Consider the following 19,580-nt stretch of genomic DNA (forward strand, 5'->3'; position numbering starts at 1 on the left):
TATTTAGATTTTAAAAGTTAGGTCTAGCGCCAAAACGCACCACGGTCCGATTGTCTCTGAGACAATCCGCAAAATTAATTCTTTGAAAATTGCTCGCTCTTTACGTAGGGCACCTAGGATGTTCCCGTTTGGTGAGCGTTCAAATGGAAGGGTGTTTGTACTGTGTGTAAAAGCCTGACAGTATCTGTGATGGTTTACGGGAGGCGCACTGTGCCTTTAAATGCAGATCTTTGTGATGATACCCTTTATTGTAAAACCAGTTATATGACTGGAAAAGCCATCCATTCCCCTACGATACGCGACAAACAGATTGATTTCACATTAGGCAGTGTCTGTACAGTGGAACCTTAACACAAACATCCCCCAAAATATAAATTCACAAAAGCACGGTTCCCGCGTTAAAATCGACAAAAAAATTCAGAACAGCTTAAACGGAACAAGCTTTGAATGTCATTGGAAAGAACAATCAAAGTATACAAAACAGACAGTTTTGTTCACATATTTTATCTCACAATGGCGATATGGCATGTTGAACGGTGTATGTGTCATTCCTCTCAGATGACATAAAGGCGGTGTTTGAAGCCGTTTTAGCGGGTAATGAGACAAAGAACGTTACATTTCAGAAACTCTTCAACAAATTGCCTTCAAACTTTCGATGATTTGTGCCAACACATGTCGTCAAATGCAGACAGAATATGAAGTCATTTGGGTCATTAGTAACGCTGTTATGCCACAGCGTCTCGGGGTAATTGAACAATCTTAATAAGCCCAGAACTAAATAACACTCACTTGTTGAGTTTGGGCACGTCATAGGCTGATTTAACAATCTTCTCCCCTCCCGCCACAGCGGCGGCGATCAACAGACGTGCCTTGCCCGTCTTCTCGGACTCTGCCTCGTAAGCTTCGCGGAGTTCCTGTGAACAATGATAACACGATAATTAAGACAACAATACATAAAAGCAATCAACATTTGTTATGCCACTCAAATAATATTTGACTTGGGAATTAAATACCAGTGTCGTTAAACAATGGACTCTTCGTCTCAGAAACGCACGATAAGAGTTTCTGGCCCTTTCTGTCCCTGCTTCTCGTGTTGTCCTTGAGACGATAGGAACATTCACAATGTTGTTTTAGTTGAGCAGCATTGAGGCAGGTTCTTCTATCTATGGGATTAAGTATGTACGGATCCTTAACACATCGCTGTCAAAAGCGTTGATGTTTGTTTCATGGAAAATAAAAACCGATAACATTCCAAGTCTCTTCCCCGAACAAGGAAAATGATAAAGCCAAGTGCAAAGAAGGACGGTCATTACACAAAGAAGGACGGTCATTACACAAAGAAGGACGGTCATTACACAAAGAAGGACGGTCATTACACGAAGAAGGACGGTCATTACACAAAGAGGAGAACCCTAACCTTGCAATGTTTTCATGTCTGTGCTATTTCTTCGCCTTCCCTGTCTTTTGTTCCGGTGTACATTGATCAGATAGTTTACTATTCCCTTTAAAACGATACTTCAAATGTGTGTTATGTGCATTCCAAGACAGTTTTGCATTACATTTCATTTGATTTATAATGTGCTATAACTGATGCTTATTTGAACTTTTGAAAATTCAGCTTGAAGTGGGAGTCAGTGAGCACAGTAAAGTTTGTTAACACTTTCGTCCACTTTGACCTCGTGTTTCTCCAATCAGAGGCTCAGTCCACAAATGGCCACAAATGATATCGCGAGCACAAAACTGTTTTTCTTCCGCATTCGCCTCATATCTCTCTCTCATCTCTTTCAGGCGACAAATAATCCAATGAACCTATGAAAATTCTACCAAGCAGAAGCAGCGCTTCCTTGACCGCAACGCATTCTTACTTTAATTCCCCCTCATCTCCTACTGGTGAAACTTGTCGTATAAAAAAAAATTTTAAAATAAAATAAAAATCAGAGTGTTCTGTCCTATGGTCAATGTTTTTAAACTGTAAGGGACTCTCACGAACTATGAGGATGCGCCTACCATTGTCACTCAAGGCTTTTATGTGGATGCTTTAAAGTCTTGGAGCAATTGGTTTATTCTTAGTTTTGTTTTAGGGGGGACCTCAGTTCTACGCTCAAATGTGACCCGCTCCAACAAAAGGATAACAAAGTCGCTGTGGCCGAACAGAGATAACAGCAATAAACCTGAGCCATGGCCAACATTTTGGATTTTGAGATTTTTGCATTTCTGCACTCTTCCAAATGTGTTATATCTATTCTGTAAATATCAATTTCAGATTCGCTTTGCAAATATAATAAAAATGAGGTTTTATTGCACAGCAGACGCAAAATAAGCACCCTTTTAACCCCCAAATAATTGTTTCTTTCTTCACTTTTTTTTACTTAAAACGAATTTCATTTTCATTTTTTGTGATGCATATTGAAGAAAAGTTTACATGTAATCATTATCAGTCACTTTAAGCTTTAGAAGTTAAACTAAAACCTGTTGCTAGGGATTTTTTGCAAATTTACTCCTGTGACCTTCACACCTGCTTTTCTCAAAATGGCCGCTTGAGTTTGAGCAACCTTTAAATCGCTATATCTCATCAATGCTAAATAATAGACACTTGTAGTAAAGACCATCTGAAAGCTGGTTATCTTCACTTTCAAGGGATACCAAAAAGTCGAAATGTCAAAAATGATACTTTGTTATCCTTTTGTGGGAGTGGGTCACAAATAGTCTACCACAGTCCGCTAAGTCTAACTGGATGGAGGTGGAGTAAAACTCTGAACTAGTTCTGAAGACTTTTCGGTATTGCCACGTACGCAAGGCTCTTGTTTGTGTGTGTTTTTCTGTCGGTGCCTACGTTGGATCTTCTACTTGTCCAGCGCGTAAACATTTGCATTTGTATTTGCATTAACGTTTGCATTATTTACAACACTTTCTAGTTGTCCTGGTGGCTATCAATTCAGACTTAAACCTGATCAACACTGCTTTTTTTCACCCCAAACACATTTGTGTTTTAGCCTTGATTTCAAGCTTCTCAGCCCTACTCTGCTTAGGCATCTTAACAGTTATTTTGTAATTGAGTAAAATGCTAAGGGCATGAAGACTAAACCATTTAGGAAAACAAATGTTTCATTGACCTTCTTGCAAGGAGTCGAAAATTGCAATTTTTTTACGAATTAATTTTCATCATTGTCTGGGCAGGACAGCGTGGTCCTCGATCAGGCTCACATCAGGTCACACGAACTAGTTACGTCAAAAGTGTGGCACACAGCCTTCAGCCTCAGAACGTGATCACGGGGAATGAAAATGACATTTTGGCGGGAGATGCGAACTGACAAACCGCATGCAGTTTCGTTTGGCTGGCAACACTACAGGAAATGTGTAGTCATGCGTGAGATAGCTGTGTAAAGCTTTTGCCTGTTTATATCGTAATCTGCGACAAAAAGACAGAGGGTTGCTTCGGCAATGCTGTGACCCGCACTGCATCTTTAAGTAATGTTCACGTAAAAAGTAACCATTGAAAGCTCAGGTATCCATTTGTTATTTTCAGAAAGGCCAGTTTTATGTTTAATGATCTACTTCCGCTTGAACATCATCCAAGACCAATCTGGTTTATGTAGTCGTTGAAACAGCGGTCTGACACCCATTCTCAGCAATGAGGTGCATCCTGCTGTAGGCATAGATTGCTCGGCTTCTGAATTACTTTCTTATAAACAATACGTGACGTATGTATAATTCAAAAGAACGCAACTACTTTTTTGACAACAAAGTAGGATCTGTGAATTAACAGCAGACTCGCGTGTTCATCGTGTACAAGGTGTTGGAAACTTAAAATCCCAAATGCAAGTTTATAAACGTACGCACTATGTTTGCAATATCCCTTTAAAGTTTGCTTACGTAACCGCGACACAGGTCACATCCCAAAACTCATCGACATAATTTGTGTTTTTTGATAGCCAAAAATGTTTGCCTCCATGTCCTTCAATGTTCCGTAGTTCATTCTTTACACTGTCCGCCGTATGCGTCAATGAGAATTTTGTATGACTTACATCACCCTACCGAGTCGACAGTAACGTATGTATCGTTTTGAGGCATTGAGATATGTACAGAGCTCTAGCTTTTGCCATTAGAAATTAAATAACTTACACTACTTTCTCGTACCTTTTTGGGTTGATAGTGTCAAACTGAAAGTAAGATCCTGTTAAAATGTCAGTGTCACTGAGAAATTGTGGAAGATAGTTGTCTGTACTTTTATCCAAACAAGCAAAACCAGCATAAACCACAGGTCTCCTCTTCAAAGGTTCCCTTCATAACAGACCAAAACCTCCAAACCACCGACATCTATCTTCACACCAACCTTGAGCAACACAGAGAAGTTGTCCTTGTCTTCAATCGGGGAGCCGCGGTTGGCCGGGTACTCCCAGTCAAGGTCAAGGCCGTCGAAGCCGTGAGTCCTGAGATACGTCACGGAGTGGTCAATGAAGCGTTGCCGCCCCTCCTTGGTCTTGACCATGCTGGTGAAGGGGGCGGAGCCTAGCGTCCAGCCCCCCACAGCCAGGAGAGCTTTCAGCTCCGGGTTCTTCTTCTTCAGGTTCGTGAACTGCCGGTACACGTCTGAAAGATGAGGAGAAATGCAGGTCAAGTTTAGGCTGTAAAACATCTAGCCGTTTAACAAGAGTACGGAGTGTGGTGGGCGAAAAAAACCATGTAGAAAGAGAAAGAGTGTAATGATATAAAATATAAATACAAAAAAAACACCGGTCAGGATGGCTTTGAGTTCTGGGGGTTTCTTCTTGAGACGGTTGAAATTAATGTGAATTTTAGAGTTTTGCAATAAAACAGCCTTGGACTGGGGTGTAGTTTATAAAACAAAGAGCTCTGGATGCCATGGCTTTGAGCTCTGGGTTGTTCTTCTTGATGGAGGTGAACTGATGGTACAGGTCTGAAAGATGAAGATAAATGCACAGTGAGTTTTAGGCGATGAAGAGCCATGAGCAAAGTTTGGACGTAGGGTTGAGTTTGTACGACAAAGAGCCCTGAATACCAGAGAAGCTTTGAGCTTTGGGTTGTTCTTCTTGAGAGAGGTGAACTGACGGTACAGGTCTGAAAGATAGAGAACTGCAGGGTGAATTTTAGGCTACAAATAGGTTTAGACTTGGGGTCGAGTTTATACAACAAATGCCAGGAGGGCTTTGAGTTCTGGTTTTAGAAAGAGGTGAACTGTCGTTACAGTTATGAAAGATAGAGGAATGCAGGGTACGCTTCAGGTTATAACGAGTCGTGAGTTTTACAGTAAAAAGCCTTGGACTTAGGGTTGAGTTTATTCAACAAAGAGCCCCCAATGTCAATAGGTTCATTTTCTTGAGAGAGGTGAACTGGTGGTACAGATCTAAAAGCTACTAAGTGGAGGAGAGGGAACGGAAGGGAAAGGAGGGCTAGCAGAAAAGGTTTCTGATCAGGGGTTGGTTAATTTGATTAGTCATGGAGTTAGTGGGTAGGAGAGTAAAATGTCGTTGATGTGTGTCACCTAAACAAAATGCAGGAAGGGATATGCTGTAAACTATTTTCTATCTACATTCACTTCTTAATCATGTATCCTGCCGACTAAGCTATCGTGTGGCAATTCCGATTTTGCAGCAACTGCACAGAAAAAGAAGGACGACTCCCGAGAGTAAAAAGCTTTTTCATTTTTTCAACAATTATACGTTTCAAAAACAACGCTTTCTGTTTGTTTTTGTTTTTTATTCCATAGAGTACACTCAGTCTACTCTCAAACTCATTATTTTAAGAAGTAGAGCAATGCAACAGAGAAGACAAACATTCGTCATCTTAAATTTCATTCAGCCAACATCCAGGAAAAGGAGTTTGTCCAGAGCATGATTGATAGAAATACAGGTGTTCGTATTATTGAAACACCGTAAAACGTCAATCTAGCACGACACTAGTACTGTAGCAACCTTGATTTGGTTTTGGTTTGCGTGTTGTTGTTGTTGTTGTTGTTGTTGTTGTTGTTGTTGTTGTTGTTGTTGTTGTTGTTGTTGTTGTTTGTGATAACATAGCTCTAGCTAATTAAATGAACAGGAAAAAAATCCCTGCAAAATTGTCTAAGTGAACGCGAGTGGTTGTGTGTGCTTGATGTGTGTGTGTGTGTGTGTGTGTGTGTGTGTGTGTGTGTGTGTGTGTGTGTGTGTGTGTGCGTGCGTGCGTGCGTGCGTGCGTGCGTGTGTGCGCGTTCGTTCTTGCGACCGGGCGTGTTTCTACAACAAATGCCAGGAACAGAACAACTTCAAAAGCCAGTCCACAAGAGGCTATTCCTTCCTTGTTAACAGCTGACACGTTAATATTTCACGTCTGATTCACTACTGTTGAGGGCTTTATACTTTACATTCAAAGCTCACCATCTGTTTCGGTGGATTCTACATGAATGAATGTTATTTCAAATTTAGTCTCTGTCTGTCAACTATGTTAACCAACACAGACCCTTCAAGGAATTCCACGTATAACTGAAATGTGTGACCGTTTCAGTCGTTTCCTGCAACAGTTAGTCAGCCGACCTCACAACATAGCAGGGATGCTGCTAGGTTTCATTTTCTTTGCGAAGTTGTCGAAATGGCAATGAAAGTTTCGGCAGTTTTCCGAACTGTAAACATTCCTTTCCGTGTCGACGATTTGACTCAGCACAGATAAAGTCATACCGCTACTTGGACACATACTCAAACTCAACGGCCACGCTGCTGTGTGTGCGTGCTGGGATTTGTTTTTTTGATTACATTTCTTAAAAAGCCAACAGTGGTTTTTAATAAATGAATTCATCAAAACATTCCAACTCTGCACACAAAGCTGCAAGGCTGTTGGTTTTAGAAGTGTTTCCAAGGCTTGTTGGCGTCTTACTTTACCCCACCGTGAGGGCTGGGGGAATCGGTAGATGTACGGAAATGACAGCAAAGATTTTTACGTTTCAAAATAAGTTTCTTTGTTTTTCCCACTGCCGGCGGCAAATATCCCTGAACGGGTGAACACAGTGAGCATAGTAATTATGGAAATGTGTACATAATGTATTATTTATGCATGTTTTCGTGAGGCGCTTAAAAGTAGGATTTGCGCCACATAAATATCCTCATTATCATTATTATTTCTATTAAATGTACTCACAGGGATAACTGATGTCGTTCCACTCGTAGGGCGCGAGCTGTCCCTTGTGGTCGAGCTTGGCGAAGGCGAAAATGATGTGCGTGCAGAGGAAAGGGTCGATGTTGGAGGGCAGGAAGCGGCCGCCGTTCTTCCTGTACTGCGACCAGTTGGTGTAGTAACACACTCGTTTGTACCGCGGCTCTGTAACAACATTGACACAATGTTAGATGGATTGTTGGCAGAAAATGTCTAAGTTTTGTGTGTTTTTGTGATCAATACAGGCAAACGGTGGTGGACAGAAAATGTCTATGTGTGCTATTGAGAGTAGTTGGTGTAGTAACACACCCGTTTGTATCACGGTTCTGCAAAGAAAACACAGGCAAAGGTTTCGATGGATTGTGGGAACAAAACGTCTGTGGTTTTTGTGGTACTGTCGCTAGTTTAGTGTAGCCACATTTGCGTTTGTATCGCGGTTCTGTAATAGAAAAACAAGGTTCAATGTTACAATGTTTGACTGTTTCCAGGAAATATATATTGTTCTTGCGGTGTTGTGACTAGTCGGTGTTGCCGCATTGGCGTTTGTACCGCGGTAACAGTCAAATAAACCACAATATCTGGTGAATGTTTGACAGAAAATGTTTTAATTGTTCTTGTGGTGTTGTGACTAGTTGGTGCTTCAATACAAAATTTCGTACCGCGGTTATGTAACAGGCAAACAAGGCACACTGTTCTATACATTATGTTGGCAGAAAATGTATATAATTATGTGGCTGCGGATAGTATATTGTTGCCATACAGCCGTTTGTACCCTGGTTCTGTAGCAGGCAAACAAGGCACAATGTGTGTTCGACGTTTGGCAGAAAATGTCTGTTTTTATGGTACTGTGTCTTGTTTAGTTTTGCCACAAAGTCGTTTTGTATCGCGGTTCTGTCACAGGAAAAAAACAGCACGGAGATATGGGGATGGCAGAAATATGTCTACTGGTATTGTGGCTTGTTGATGTCGCATCACATCCGTTTGTATTGCGATATGTGTTTTATAGCGGACAAATCAGCCACAATCTCAGATGATATGGACGACAAATAGAAGTGTAGGCAGAAGAATTGCTGGCACAAGCTGATATTTTTAAGCGTCTAGTTGAGATATGGCTGTTTGCCATGCAGATCGTATCGATGACCTATTCAAGGACTATTTCCTACTATATGCGCCGAGGCAACCTCAAGACGTTCTATGTTGTTTTAAAATAAGGCAACTTCAACACTCATTTCAAGACAACAAAATGTTGTTTCTTTCTCAAAATTTGAAATTATTAGATGGCTGGATTGAGAATAATGAAATTAAATCAGACTAGTGGCTGTTACGAAATTAATACCTCACAAAATCCCCTGTTCATACAGGCAAAATCCAGTTGTTTTTTTAATTAATTTGTAACAAAGTGGGAAAATGGTCTTATCCTATGTAAAAACAGATCTCAGAAGGTGATCCAAACTGTTTTCTTGAGAAGTGTACCTTTAATAAGAATCACTGTGCTCTTCAAAGTGAATTACAGTCGAACCTGTCTAAAGAGACCACCCAAGGGACTGAGCAAAGGTGGTCTCTTTAGACAGGTGGTCTTTATAGGCAGGTGATTTATATAGTCGTAATAACCGTTTGGGATCCTTTCGGGTGGTCGTAATGGGCAGATGGTCTTTATAGACAGGTGGTCTCCAGGGAAGGTTCCACTGTATCATATTCGTGTGGTCAGAGAAAAAACACCATGCGCGTGATGGTACAAATAAAACAAAAGTCTTGATGAAAGGAAACATTGTGTCCATGTCTTGAAGGGAAGGGGTCAGGAGCAAGGAATGACAAATTAAGACCGTTAGTACATTTGAAGCAGAATGGCTATGTGCATATCTTGACAGGTAAAAACATGTGCGTATGTTCAAAAGGGGGGGGGGTCACTACTGGACACCTGAAGTGTGGCAGTGCTCCCATGTTGAGCATGTATAGACATTTCCAAAAAGAAACAAATTTAAAAGCTGACGCATACTTCTATATAAACAAAAATTTGATTAGGCAGGTGTATAATGAAAGAGTATCAAAGTTGATAACGATCATACCCCTTTTCTGTCTGTATTTGCAGTATGAAACTTCATCACGTCAATACATATCTAAAATGACGAAGGAATCAAAATAAGAGCGCGTCTGGAAGACCTTCTCGTGTCGATGCGACAACGTAGCACTTTATGTGTTGTTTCTCTTGTATTATTTCTTCTGTGCATTTAAATGCATGTCTTGAGAGTCTTGGCGCCCACTCACGCAGTGTCCAAGTATGGGAATCTTTCCCGCGAAGGCGTTTGCATGGTTGACTGTTTGTTCGTTTGCGCCTGCGTCTGCTTGACTGTTTGTGTACTTGCTTCTTTTTCGCTCCCGTGTGAAAGTGTGCTTGCGTTTGCGTGTGTGGCTAGATGCTTCGAACATTTTGCCCGTCTTTTGCGTCATTGTCGCCACAAGTTTGCTGTCTTAATTTTTTCCAGGCCCACTGATTCAGAAACAAATTCATCGCATTTGTAACTGAACTATGTCAAAGAGAAAAATCAAACACAGCCACTTCCAAACATGCACTGAATAAAGATTCAACCGATGTTTCAAATGTACTCGCTGAAGTCAGGCACTTCAGACTGCAAGGACAATAACACAGTGAAAAGAGAATCAACAAAATACTCCCACTCGGCACGCGCATATTCAAAGCTGACCAAACACTCGCACTGCTCAACATTCAGAATGAAAAATTCCAGAATTCAAGAAATACGAGGGCTACAATACACCACAATATGACGACAGCCCTAGCAAAGCCGATCTCAAACTTTACAAATCTGACGCAGGAACATTGCACGGAAAAAGGAAAGTATTGATGAATTGTTGATCCGGGTCTCCAAGCGAACGTGCAAATATCGCGTCTTTCCCAGGATTCCAAAGCACTTCCGCACAGCGCGATTTCCGTACCTTCCCGCAAACGAGAGTTCCTCGCTGGTTTTGCGCGTTGTCTTCCGTGTATTGATGAAGATGTTTGTGCGGAGAGAGAGAGGGGGAGAGAGAGAGAAGAGAGTTTACTTGGCAGTGTTGTTGCCATTCGATCTTGGTTCTGGGATTTGAGTGCTCTGTCTAAGTTAAACTTGTCCTTCTTCACGGGCTTAGGAAGACTTCGTTAAGGCATTTGCACCGAAGATTTAACCTGTGTGCTCTCTCTGTCTCGCTCTGTCTCTGTCTCGGTCTCTGTCTCTCTCTCTTTCTGACACTCTCTCTCTCCCTCAGCTCCCTAATTATGTGCCTGCCTCTCCCCCCCCCCCCCTTTCCTTTACAATGTGCAGGCATGCTATGTGACTCCCGAATATTTTGAAGTTCAAATATAGAAATCCCAACTTGTGACGCAATATTATAGAGGTCTGACGTTTTATCTTCTCATGGTCATGGTTTGGAAAAAGTTATGTCTGTTGTTCCAGATTTGTTCAAATAAAGCTCAAACTCGGAAGAAGAACAGCAGACGACTCCAGATCGAATCAACTGAGTGGAAAACACCATCCACATTTTTTGTATGAACTGTTCCAACGTGGGAGTTACTATTAGACCTTTTATTTCTTCGTGAAATGTCCTATGTAGGGGAAGGGCTCCTAATATGGACCACTTTTTGTTTCATGCTGATAACTAGGCTGTTTTCTTGCAGAGAAGTTTCATTTTGTGTTTGGTAGTCCTTCTCTCTTAGGTGAACCGTTAGGCCTAATTACAGTGTAATAGCTTTGATCGATATTCAGCAAAAATTAAATACAGAAAAAACTACAAATGGTCCATATTAGGAGCCTGGGCGCCTAATATGGACCAGTGAAGCGGCCTTCTCAAATCACTGTAAACAGCCCCCTATACTTCAAAATAACATGATACAACTTGGTGGGCAAGTCAGACTAATTAAAATATGCTTTAGATTTATGATTTAGATTTATCTTTTTCAGGTTGATGAGAGCATTATTTGAAGCACACCAGGAAACTAAAGAAGCATATCAAAAACAGAGTGAAAAGAAGTGAAATTATCAACTTCCACGAAAAGAAGACTATTTGTTATATTTTTTTTAAATCTCGAGGGCTAGTTATCGGTTATTTCCAGCAAGCTTCTTAATGAATTAATGAAAACAGCCTTTGGCTTTTATTTTCTTCGATTTGTTGAAGGTGGTCCATATTAGGGGACTCACACATACTTTGAGATTTTGCAATTATTTTCTATTTGCAGTAGAAACTCGGGGTCAACACTACTAAAATTTTACAAATACGGTCTTAGCTGTCATATGTAGTAATTTGTGTGTGATAAAAGCTTTGGCTGTGGACAGAAACAAGTCCGTTTTAGGCGTCAAATTTAGAGTGAACCCTGCCAAAAGTGAAAAAAAAGAGAAAAAACCTAACGGTTTTGAGGTTTATGATTCTGCAACTGTTTTGACATGTGCAAGTTATCCAGAGAGGGTGAATACAGCCAATGAAATTGTTTTGAGCGCTCTAGCGCCGTTAGTTTGTCAGAACAGGGGGGGGGGGTCCATATTAGGAGCCGGTCCATAATTATTAGGAGCCCTTCCCCTATGTTTTGATTAACTTAAATAGTTGTGGCAGAAAACATAGCCAATGAGATTAGGCTTAACGGATTCGAAGGTTAAAGAAGAAAACTTTTTATTTATCTATTCATGAATCGTTTTCTCAGGAAGATTTAAAGTTAAACACCAGCAGCTTAAACATGCAAGTAGAATTTCCCGATTTAAGTTTTGCATGTTTGCTTGTAAACCAAAAGAAGTGTGTTTTATATTTTTTTCCCTTTCAAGGAGAGCTTAAATGTTCTTGTTAAAATAATGTTGAAGTTGGATTTACATGTCCGCTGACGGTGCCCGAAGTGCATTACAAAAATTTAAACTGGAAATCTCCCTTCTACATCTTCTTCTTTTTGTTCTTTTTATATTTAGTCAAGTTTTGACTAAATATTTTAACATCGAGGGGGAATCGAAACGAGGGTCGTGGTGTATGTGCGTGTGTGCGTGCGTGTGTGTGTGTGTGTGTGTAGAGCGATTCAGACTAAACTACTGGACCGATCTTTATGAAATTTGACATGAGAGTTCCTGGGTATGAAATCCCCGAACGTTTTTTTCATTTTTTTGATAAATGTCTTTGATGACGTCATATCCGGCTTTTCGTGAAAGTTGAGGCGGCACTGTCACGCCCTCATTTTTCAACCAAATTGGTTGAAATTTTGGTCAAGTAATCTTCGACGAAGCCCGGACTTCGGTATTGCATTTCAGCTTGGTGGCTTAAAAATTAATTAATGACTTTGGTCATTAAATATCTGAAAATTGTAAAAAAAAATAAAAATTTATAAAACGATCCAAATGTACGTTTATCTTATTCTCCATCATTTGCTGATTCCAAAAACATATAAATATGTTATATTCGGATTAAAAACAAGCTCTGAAAATTAAATATATAAAAATTATTATCAAAATTTTTTTTTCGAAATCAATTTAAAAACACTTTCATCTTATTCCTTGTCGGTTCCTGATTCCAAAAATATATAGATATGATATGTTTGGATTAAAAACACGCTCAGAAAGTTAAAACGAAGAGAGGTACAGAAAAGCGTGCTATCCTTCTTAGCGCAACGAATACCTCGCTCTTCTTGTCAATTCCACAGGCACGGTGGAGTGACGATGCTACGAGTATACGGTCTTTCTGCGTTGCGTTGCGTTCAGTTTCATTCTGTGAGTTCGACAGCTACTTGACTAAATATTGTATTTTCGCCTTACGCGACTTGTTTCTTCTTGTTATTCTTCTTCCTCCTTTTCTATTTCTTTTCTTTGTCAGTTCCTTCTTATTCCTAACACCTGCCCGAAAAGGCAAAAGATGTCAGTTTGTTGTAGTGCAGCGGATGACACACAAGTGATGCGTGGTGGACACAAGAAGGTTGCAGATGGCTAACTTGATCCTCCTGTTGTGGTCAATAATTCCCCTTTTGTCTCTAGCGGGCCGAGAGTGTATTTATCATGTCGGGAAAGGGGATTGGAGTGTGGGGGGTGTAAACAGAGATGGACAGGGAACGGGGGTGAACGATAGAGCAACGACGGGACGGGTGGGGGGGGGGGGGGCGACAACAAGGATGTGAGGAAGATTGGGGAGGGGGGAGGTGGTGGATGTGAAAAATATAGCAAGGATGTGATGGGGGTGGGGGCCGTGAGATGAAGGCGGAGCGGGAGGGGGGTTGAGGTGGGGGGGTGTGTGAATCAGTGAGGTAACCAGGTACAAAAGCATTCATATCATAGCACGCTCTGAGAGTTGACCGTTGAGTGCAAATCATGTTTGTCTAGATCTGCTTGCTGTTTGCACTTTGACATGTTTGCATAATTCTTGACTTTTTGAACAGTCAGTTCAAGAAAACCATTCACAAAGATTCATTTGAAAAATAATCGGAGGGAAAAAAAACACGGTCTCAAGTACAAAGAAAGATAATGTTCATTACTTTTGTTTAAAAAAAAATGCAAATGTTAGTTTCTTTTTTTTCCCTCTCACACACTCTCTCTCTCTCTCTCTCTCTCTCTCTCTCTCTCTCTCTCTCTCTCTCTCTCTCTCTCTCTCTCTCTCTCTCCCTCTCTCTCTCTCTCTCTCTCTCTCTCTCTCTCTCTCTCTCTCTCTCTTCAAATCCTTGCCGGCTTTAGACATATTTGCAACGTTTACCGTGTTGGGAGTCTGTGAAGACGATGTAAACGTTATTTTCTGTAAGATAAAGACAAGGACAACATAACCAAAGACAAGGACAACATAGCCAAAAAACAAAAGACAACATAACCAATGACGTCATTGAACGTCATATGGAGCATAACCTTTTCCTGCTGACGCTCAGTGAGAATATCAAATTGCAGGGAACAGTCCCCCACTTTAGTAGTGAAGGCATGGCCACCAACTTGACTCTACCTAGTGTTCATCTTCGTAAAAGCAAGTGCAGCGACTGATTGACTTATGAATATGAATTAAAACATTCTAAGGCTTTTCTTGAGATGCTGAGGCCCTTTTCTTAAAAGGACATGCACAAAAGTCTCATAGAGAACTGCTTGGCGTTGCGATTCATGTGTATCAATCGAGAGCCCTACGAGTGTTTTTTCAAGGAAATACAATTTGCGAGAAAGAGAAACAACATTTTCATATATAATTAAAAGGTCCTCAGCACAGGAATTAGAAGTTCGTTAACATATTTATTTTAGTATCTTTTGAACGTTCCTTTGATAATCATGTTAAATCATAAATATTTTACTTCGTTATTTCCATAACAGATAGCAGGATTACCAATAAGGCAAACACTGATCAATATTAACTGGTTTTGTCATCACATGCATGATTGAGTGCACACAATGATAATTTCCCGATTTACGTTTGCTTATTCCGATTTACGTTTGGTGTTGCCTTGACAGAAATCTGACTTTCTAAAAATCCAACAAAACAGTACTGTAAAAGTAGTCTAGAGTCAAGATGACACGTTAGAAATTTCCTTTACTAAAATGCTTCTACTGCACTTCACCTTATCTGCTTTATGTTACTTTAATTCAATCTATATAGAGTTAGTTTACCTTTATTTAAATTCATTTCCTTCGTTTTAAATTTATGTTTTGCTCAGGTTTCAGTTCGAAAGATGTTTAAAATGTTACATCAGCAATCAAATCAGGCAGTGTGTACGCGGCGCTCAGAGGAAGATAGACAATCCACGAACTGATCAGAGTTCATGATACTAACACATCTGTAATGGAACCGAGCTATCCTCTCCTGTATTTTTTCTGTGAATCTGTTTCCTGTAAGCTTCAAAAGGTGACAAACAGCAATAAACAGAGGCAGAGACATAAAACGTCAGTCTGTTACCCTCCTGCAAGATAAAGGACGAAGATCGAAATCATGTCGATTTTCACCTATTTCCGGGATGATCCCGTTTTTAAACCTCCGCATACTTTCAACTTGCGGGGCAAGACACAAATAAAATTATGAAATGTATCATGTTCATGTTGAACAGGAAGCAAGTGCCGGTACGGATCCCATAGCAATCAAATTGTGTTGCCTCGACAGAAATCTCACTTTTTAAAATCCAACAAAACCTCAAGAGATGGCAATTGTTTGCTGAGCAATGTCTTGAGCAGAAAGAAGTTAGACGCCAGAAGTATGTGACTCGTAACGCTCAATAAAACGCAAATAAAAAGAACAAGTTTTAGTATGAACAAGGCTAGACTAACACCTGGCTGCCCGCTGTTTATGTCTCGTCGGCTTTTGGCTAAAAACCGAATCAGCTCACGTTGTTTCGAATGGGGAAACAAAGAACACACACGTATAAACACATACACACACACACACACACACACTCTTACACACACGGGACGCATGCACACACACACGGAACGCCTGCACACACACACACACACACACACACACACACACACACACGCACACACACACACACACACACACACACACACTGCACACACACACACACACACGACACACACACACACACACATGCACACACACACACACACACACACACGGGACACACACACACACACACGGAACACACACACACACACACACACAATGATAGAGCCAGTCTATGACACATTTCTCATTTTCAGCCCATTTTATCATTTACGCTCCATGCACACACTTCCTTCTTTGGCCTAAAACAAACGCATTTCACACTTTCAGACACATTTTGCCATGTTTCCTCTCCTCAATCACACACAGTCAGTGCTTTTCTTGTTGTCAGACCTGCAACAACAACACTTCCTTACTCGCGTTCAGGCACAGACACTCTCTGCCTCACTCTCACTGTAGCTGGCACACAGACACTCTCTGCCTCACTCTCACTGTAGCTGGCACACAGACACTCTCTGCCTCACTCTCACTGTAGCTGGCACACAAACACTCCTTAATCACATACGCATAGCAGAGAATCAAGAAGCTTGCACCAAGACGTTGACCCTATGACGTCACAGTGTCCACTCTACCAACTGGACACAACCGATCTTGTGCCCAAAACAGCACACTGCGGCGACAATGGTGACTGATTAAACAGACGATGTTTTACCTTTCAATACACCGCACCCTCCTCCAAAACAGAAGATTGGTGACAAGGGAGGTAAACAGGTGGTTAATTGTGGACAAATCCGGCGGTGGCGTTCACCGGCGAGGGAGCAAGGGGAAGTAAGGCAGGTTGTGAAAGGGCAAAAGGGGAGGCAAAAAAGGGTGCGTCTGTCTGTAGCTTCCGTGTTTTGTCTTCCTTCTCCGTCTTCGATTTTGTTCTTCCGTAAGTGTTTTCCTTGCAAGAGGGTTGGTTTTTCTCTTGTCCTCTTATTTGCTGTCGATACTTTGAGCTCTTCTTGCTGTTTTATCAGACGAGTGAAATGTTGAGACATCGAAATGAGACCACTGATTCATCACATCTCCCTCTCTCTCTCACCCCATCCCTTCCCCTCCAACTCTTTACAAGCCCTTCATCCCGTCCCTCTCACTATTTGCACGACCGGCGCAGTTAGGGTAGTTGCCTATTTTCATCAACGATTTTTTGCGCTTCCTTTGGAAGGTTCTTCCTGTTTTCAATCTGTGATACTTTTTCTGCGATATGCCTTAGTGAACTTCTTTTTTAAACAGGAATGTTGAATCTCGCTTTGACTGCGTAGTGATGACGCTGTTATGATATCTTTAGTTCGTCATTGCGACCAACGCGGTGATGCACTTTTATCTTCCAACACGAGTTGCATGAAAAAGTAGGCTAACTCAAACCTAAAGCAAAATTTGCGAGTCTGACGATTGAGTGTTCAACTTTTTGCGGTAACTTCGAAACAGACTTCCAGGGATAGATACACAAGTTTATTTTCCCTAGTATGAAAAACGCTTTTGCCCACAAAGGGCAAGAGCATACTTGAATGGTATGCCATTTCCTGGCCGTAAAACGAGAGAAGGTATTATTCTGGTGATATTGTACTGGATGATATACACTCCGACCTTTGTTAGTTATCACTACAGTTGAACCCCCATTTTAAGACCGTCCGATTTAAGACCCTGTTTTCTCAGATTTGTTCTTCATAACCTGTGTAAATGTACCCCCATTTTAAGACTCCCTCCTTTTTAAGACCTGTTTTTCTCAGATTTGTGGAGGTCTTAAAAAGGGGGTTCCACTGTATACTACGTGTGTTTCAGAAATGACTTGCGTGATTCCATTTCAATTGCCTCATCTTTTCAAGTAAGAATTAAACAATGGAAAAATTAAACTCTGATGGGCTTTTGTCCTTGAACAGAAAACGTTTACTGTGTATTTGGCTGACTGCTTTGTCAGCCGAAATTATTCTACCAAGTGAAGGCAGCCAAAACACGTATCTGGTCTTTGGAAGTGTATCTCTTAAAGGCACACACCTTCCCATGTTAACGATTCGGCTGACCATCTCAGATCTGGCCAGGCGTGTACATGGGATAGGAACATCCCTCCACTTGGACATATATCAAAAATCAGTTGCCCCAATTCATTCTCAGCAGAATTGGATTTTTTTACGAATTAATTTCTTAAAGCCACCAGCTCCTTTTAAAAAAATCAATTCATCAAAAATACTCCTACTCTACACATGTAGCAGTTATGATGTTGTTGTTTTGTATGCGTCCAAGTGGAGGGATTTTCGTGTAAAGCCTGGCCAGATGTGAGATGGTCTGCCGAATCGATTACACGGGAAGTAGTGTGCCTTTAACCACAGGTAATATATTATTGGCCAGCTTCCTTCGGAGGCCGGTCTGTTTGACGAACCAAATCAAATGTCCTGTTTTTGATTTATTGAGTTTAAATCTTTAAATCACGAGAAAAGTAGCAACTGAAGAGAAAGAAGAGCTTGGGTAAACGAAAAGAAAAACAAAAGGAAGAATGCCTAATTGACACTTTGATTACTGTTTCGCTTTCTGGAAGAAACTAAAAAGAAAGAGAAAAAAAAAATAGTTCAACATATCAGAAAAATTGAAATTGAATACATATTTTAGCTCTCGATAATTTTAACTGAACATGTTTTACATTTTCTAAAATATAGAAAACTAAGACTTGAAATAGGAGGGAAGACTGCCATAAACAAAATACAAAAAGGACATGTGTGTGTACTTTTTAATGTTAACGTGCGAAAATAAAAACAAAACATACCTCTTTGTTGTGTGGCCACTTCTGATGGTGCTGGGGAAGCCGGCGTCAACAACAACGACAACCACACCAAGGACACTGCTATCGTCTGCATTGTGCTGGTGCTGGTTCTGGTATTGCTTGCCCTGCTATCACACGCCATCTGGAACGATAAACACAACGTTGATGTTAGACAAAAGCCTAGAATTATTTTGGCAAAGTTTACTTCGCGAAGTCTACTTCTCGAAGCTGGCTGCACTGACTTTTCGGTAATAAAAGATGTCGCAAAGTCTTAGCGAAGTCGACTTCGGGCTCAATTGAGGACAGCCTTTACAGTCGTCGCCACAGAACTATCAGAGTGCCAGGGATTTCTGAGGACAGCCTTTACAGTCGTCGCCACGGAACTATCACAGTGCCAGGGATTTCTGAGGACAGCCTTTACAGTCGTCGCCACGGAACTATCACAGTGCCAGGGATTTCTGAGGACAGCCTTTACAGTCGTCGCCACAGAACTATCACAGTGCCAGGGATTTCTGAGGACAGCCTTTACAGTCGTCGCCACAGAATTATCACAGTGCCAGGGATTTCTGAGGACAGCCTTTACAGTCGTCGCCACAGAACTATCACAGTGCCAGGGATTTCTGAGGACAGCCTTTACAGTCGTCGCCACAGAACTATCACAGTGCCAGGGATTTCTGAGGACAGCCTTTACAGTCGTCGCCACAGAACTATCACAGTGCCAGGGATTTATGAGAAACAAAGAGAAGTAAGCGCTCTAATAATGACGACATGCGTAATAGAGTAAGCAAGAGGTATGCGGAACTAATCTCCTGGCACCCGAGAGAATAACAAGCATTGAAATAAACAAGCGACTTTCATCCTAATGTGCCTTCTTCTTCTACAAGCCGCGTCTCGAAACGGACCAAGACTTTTTGTTTCAGGCACAGAACTCATCGCAGGGAACAATGAGGACTGGGTGGCCGAGTGGTAACGCACTTGCGCTCGGAAGCGAGAGGTTGCGAGTTCGACCCTGGGTCAGGGCGTTAGCAATTTTCTCCCCCCCCTTTCCTAACCTAGGTGGTGGGTTCAAGTGCTAGTCTTTCGGATGAGACGAAAAACCGAGGTCCCTTCGTGTACACTACATTGGGGTGTGCACGTTAAAGATCCCACGATTGACAAAAGGGTCTTTCCTGGCAAAATTGTATAGGCATAGATAAAAATGTCCACCAAAATACCCGTGTGACTTGGAATAATAGGCCGTGAAAAGTAGGATATGCGCCGAAAT

At 41.3% G+C, this 19,580-nt stretch overlaps 1 protein-coding gene across 1 annotated transcript in view; it reads right to left on the reverse strand.

Annotated features, from left to right (window-relative positions):
* The window catches only part of LOC138946589 (uncharacterized), a 49,912-nt gene extending 31,454 nt beyond the window's left edge, over positions 1 to 18,458 (reverse strand). The window contains exons 1-5 of the mRNA XM_070318035.1: positions 18,320 to 18,458; positions 7,129 to 7,308; positions 5,002 to 5,079; positions 4,295 to 4,590; positions 790 to 914 (exon numbers count right to left, since the gene is read on the reverse strand). Of these exons, the coding sequence (XP_070174136.1) occupies positions 790 to 914; positions 4,295 to 4,590; positions 5,002 to 5,079; positions 7,129 to 7,308; positions 18,320 to 18,458 (818 nt within the window). The remainder of the gene's footprint in view (positions 1 to 789; positions 915 to 4,294; positions 4,591 to 5,001; positions 5,080 to 7,128; positions 7,309 to 18,319) is intronic.
* Positions 18,459 to 19,580: the final 1,122 nt, after the last annotated feature.

Source organism: Littorina saxatilis, linkage group LG14, assembly GCF_037325665.1.
Source record: "Littorina saxatilis isolate snail1 linkage group LG14, US_GU_Lsax_2.0, whole genome shotgun sequence".
In the NCBI taxonomy this organism is placed as follows: domain Eukaryota; kingdom Metazoa; phylum Mollusca; class Gastropoda; order Littorinimorpha; family Littorinidae; genus Littorina; species Littorina saxatilis.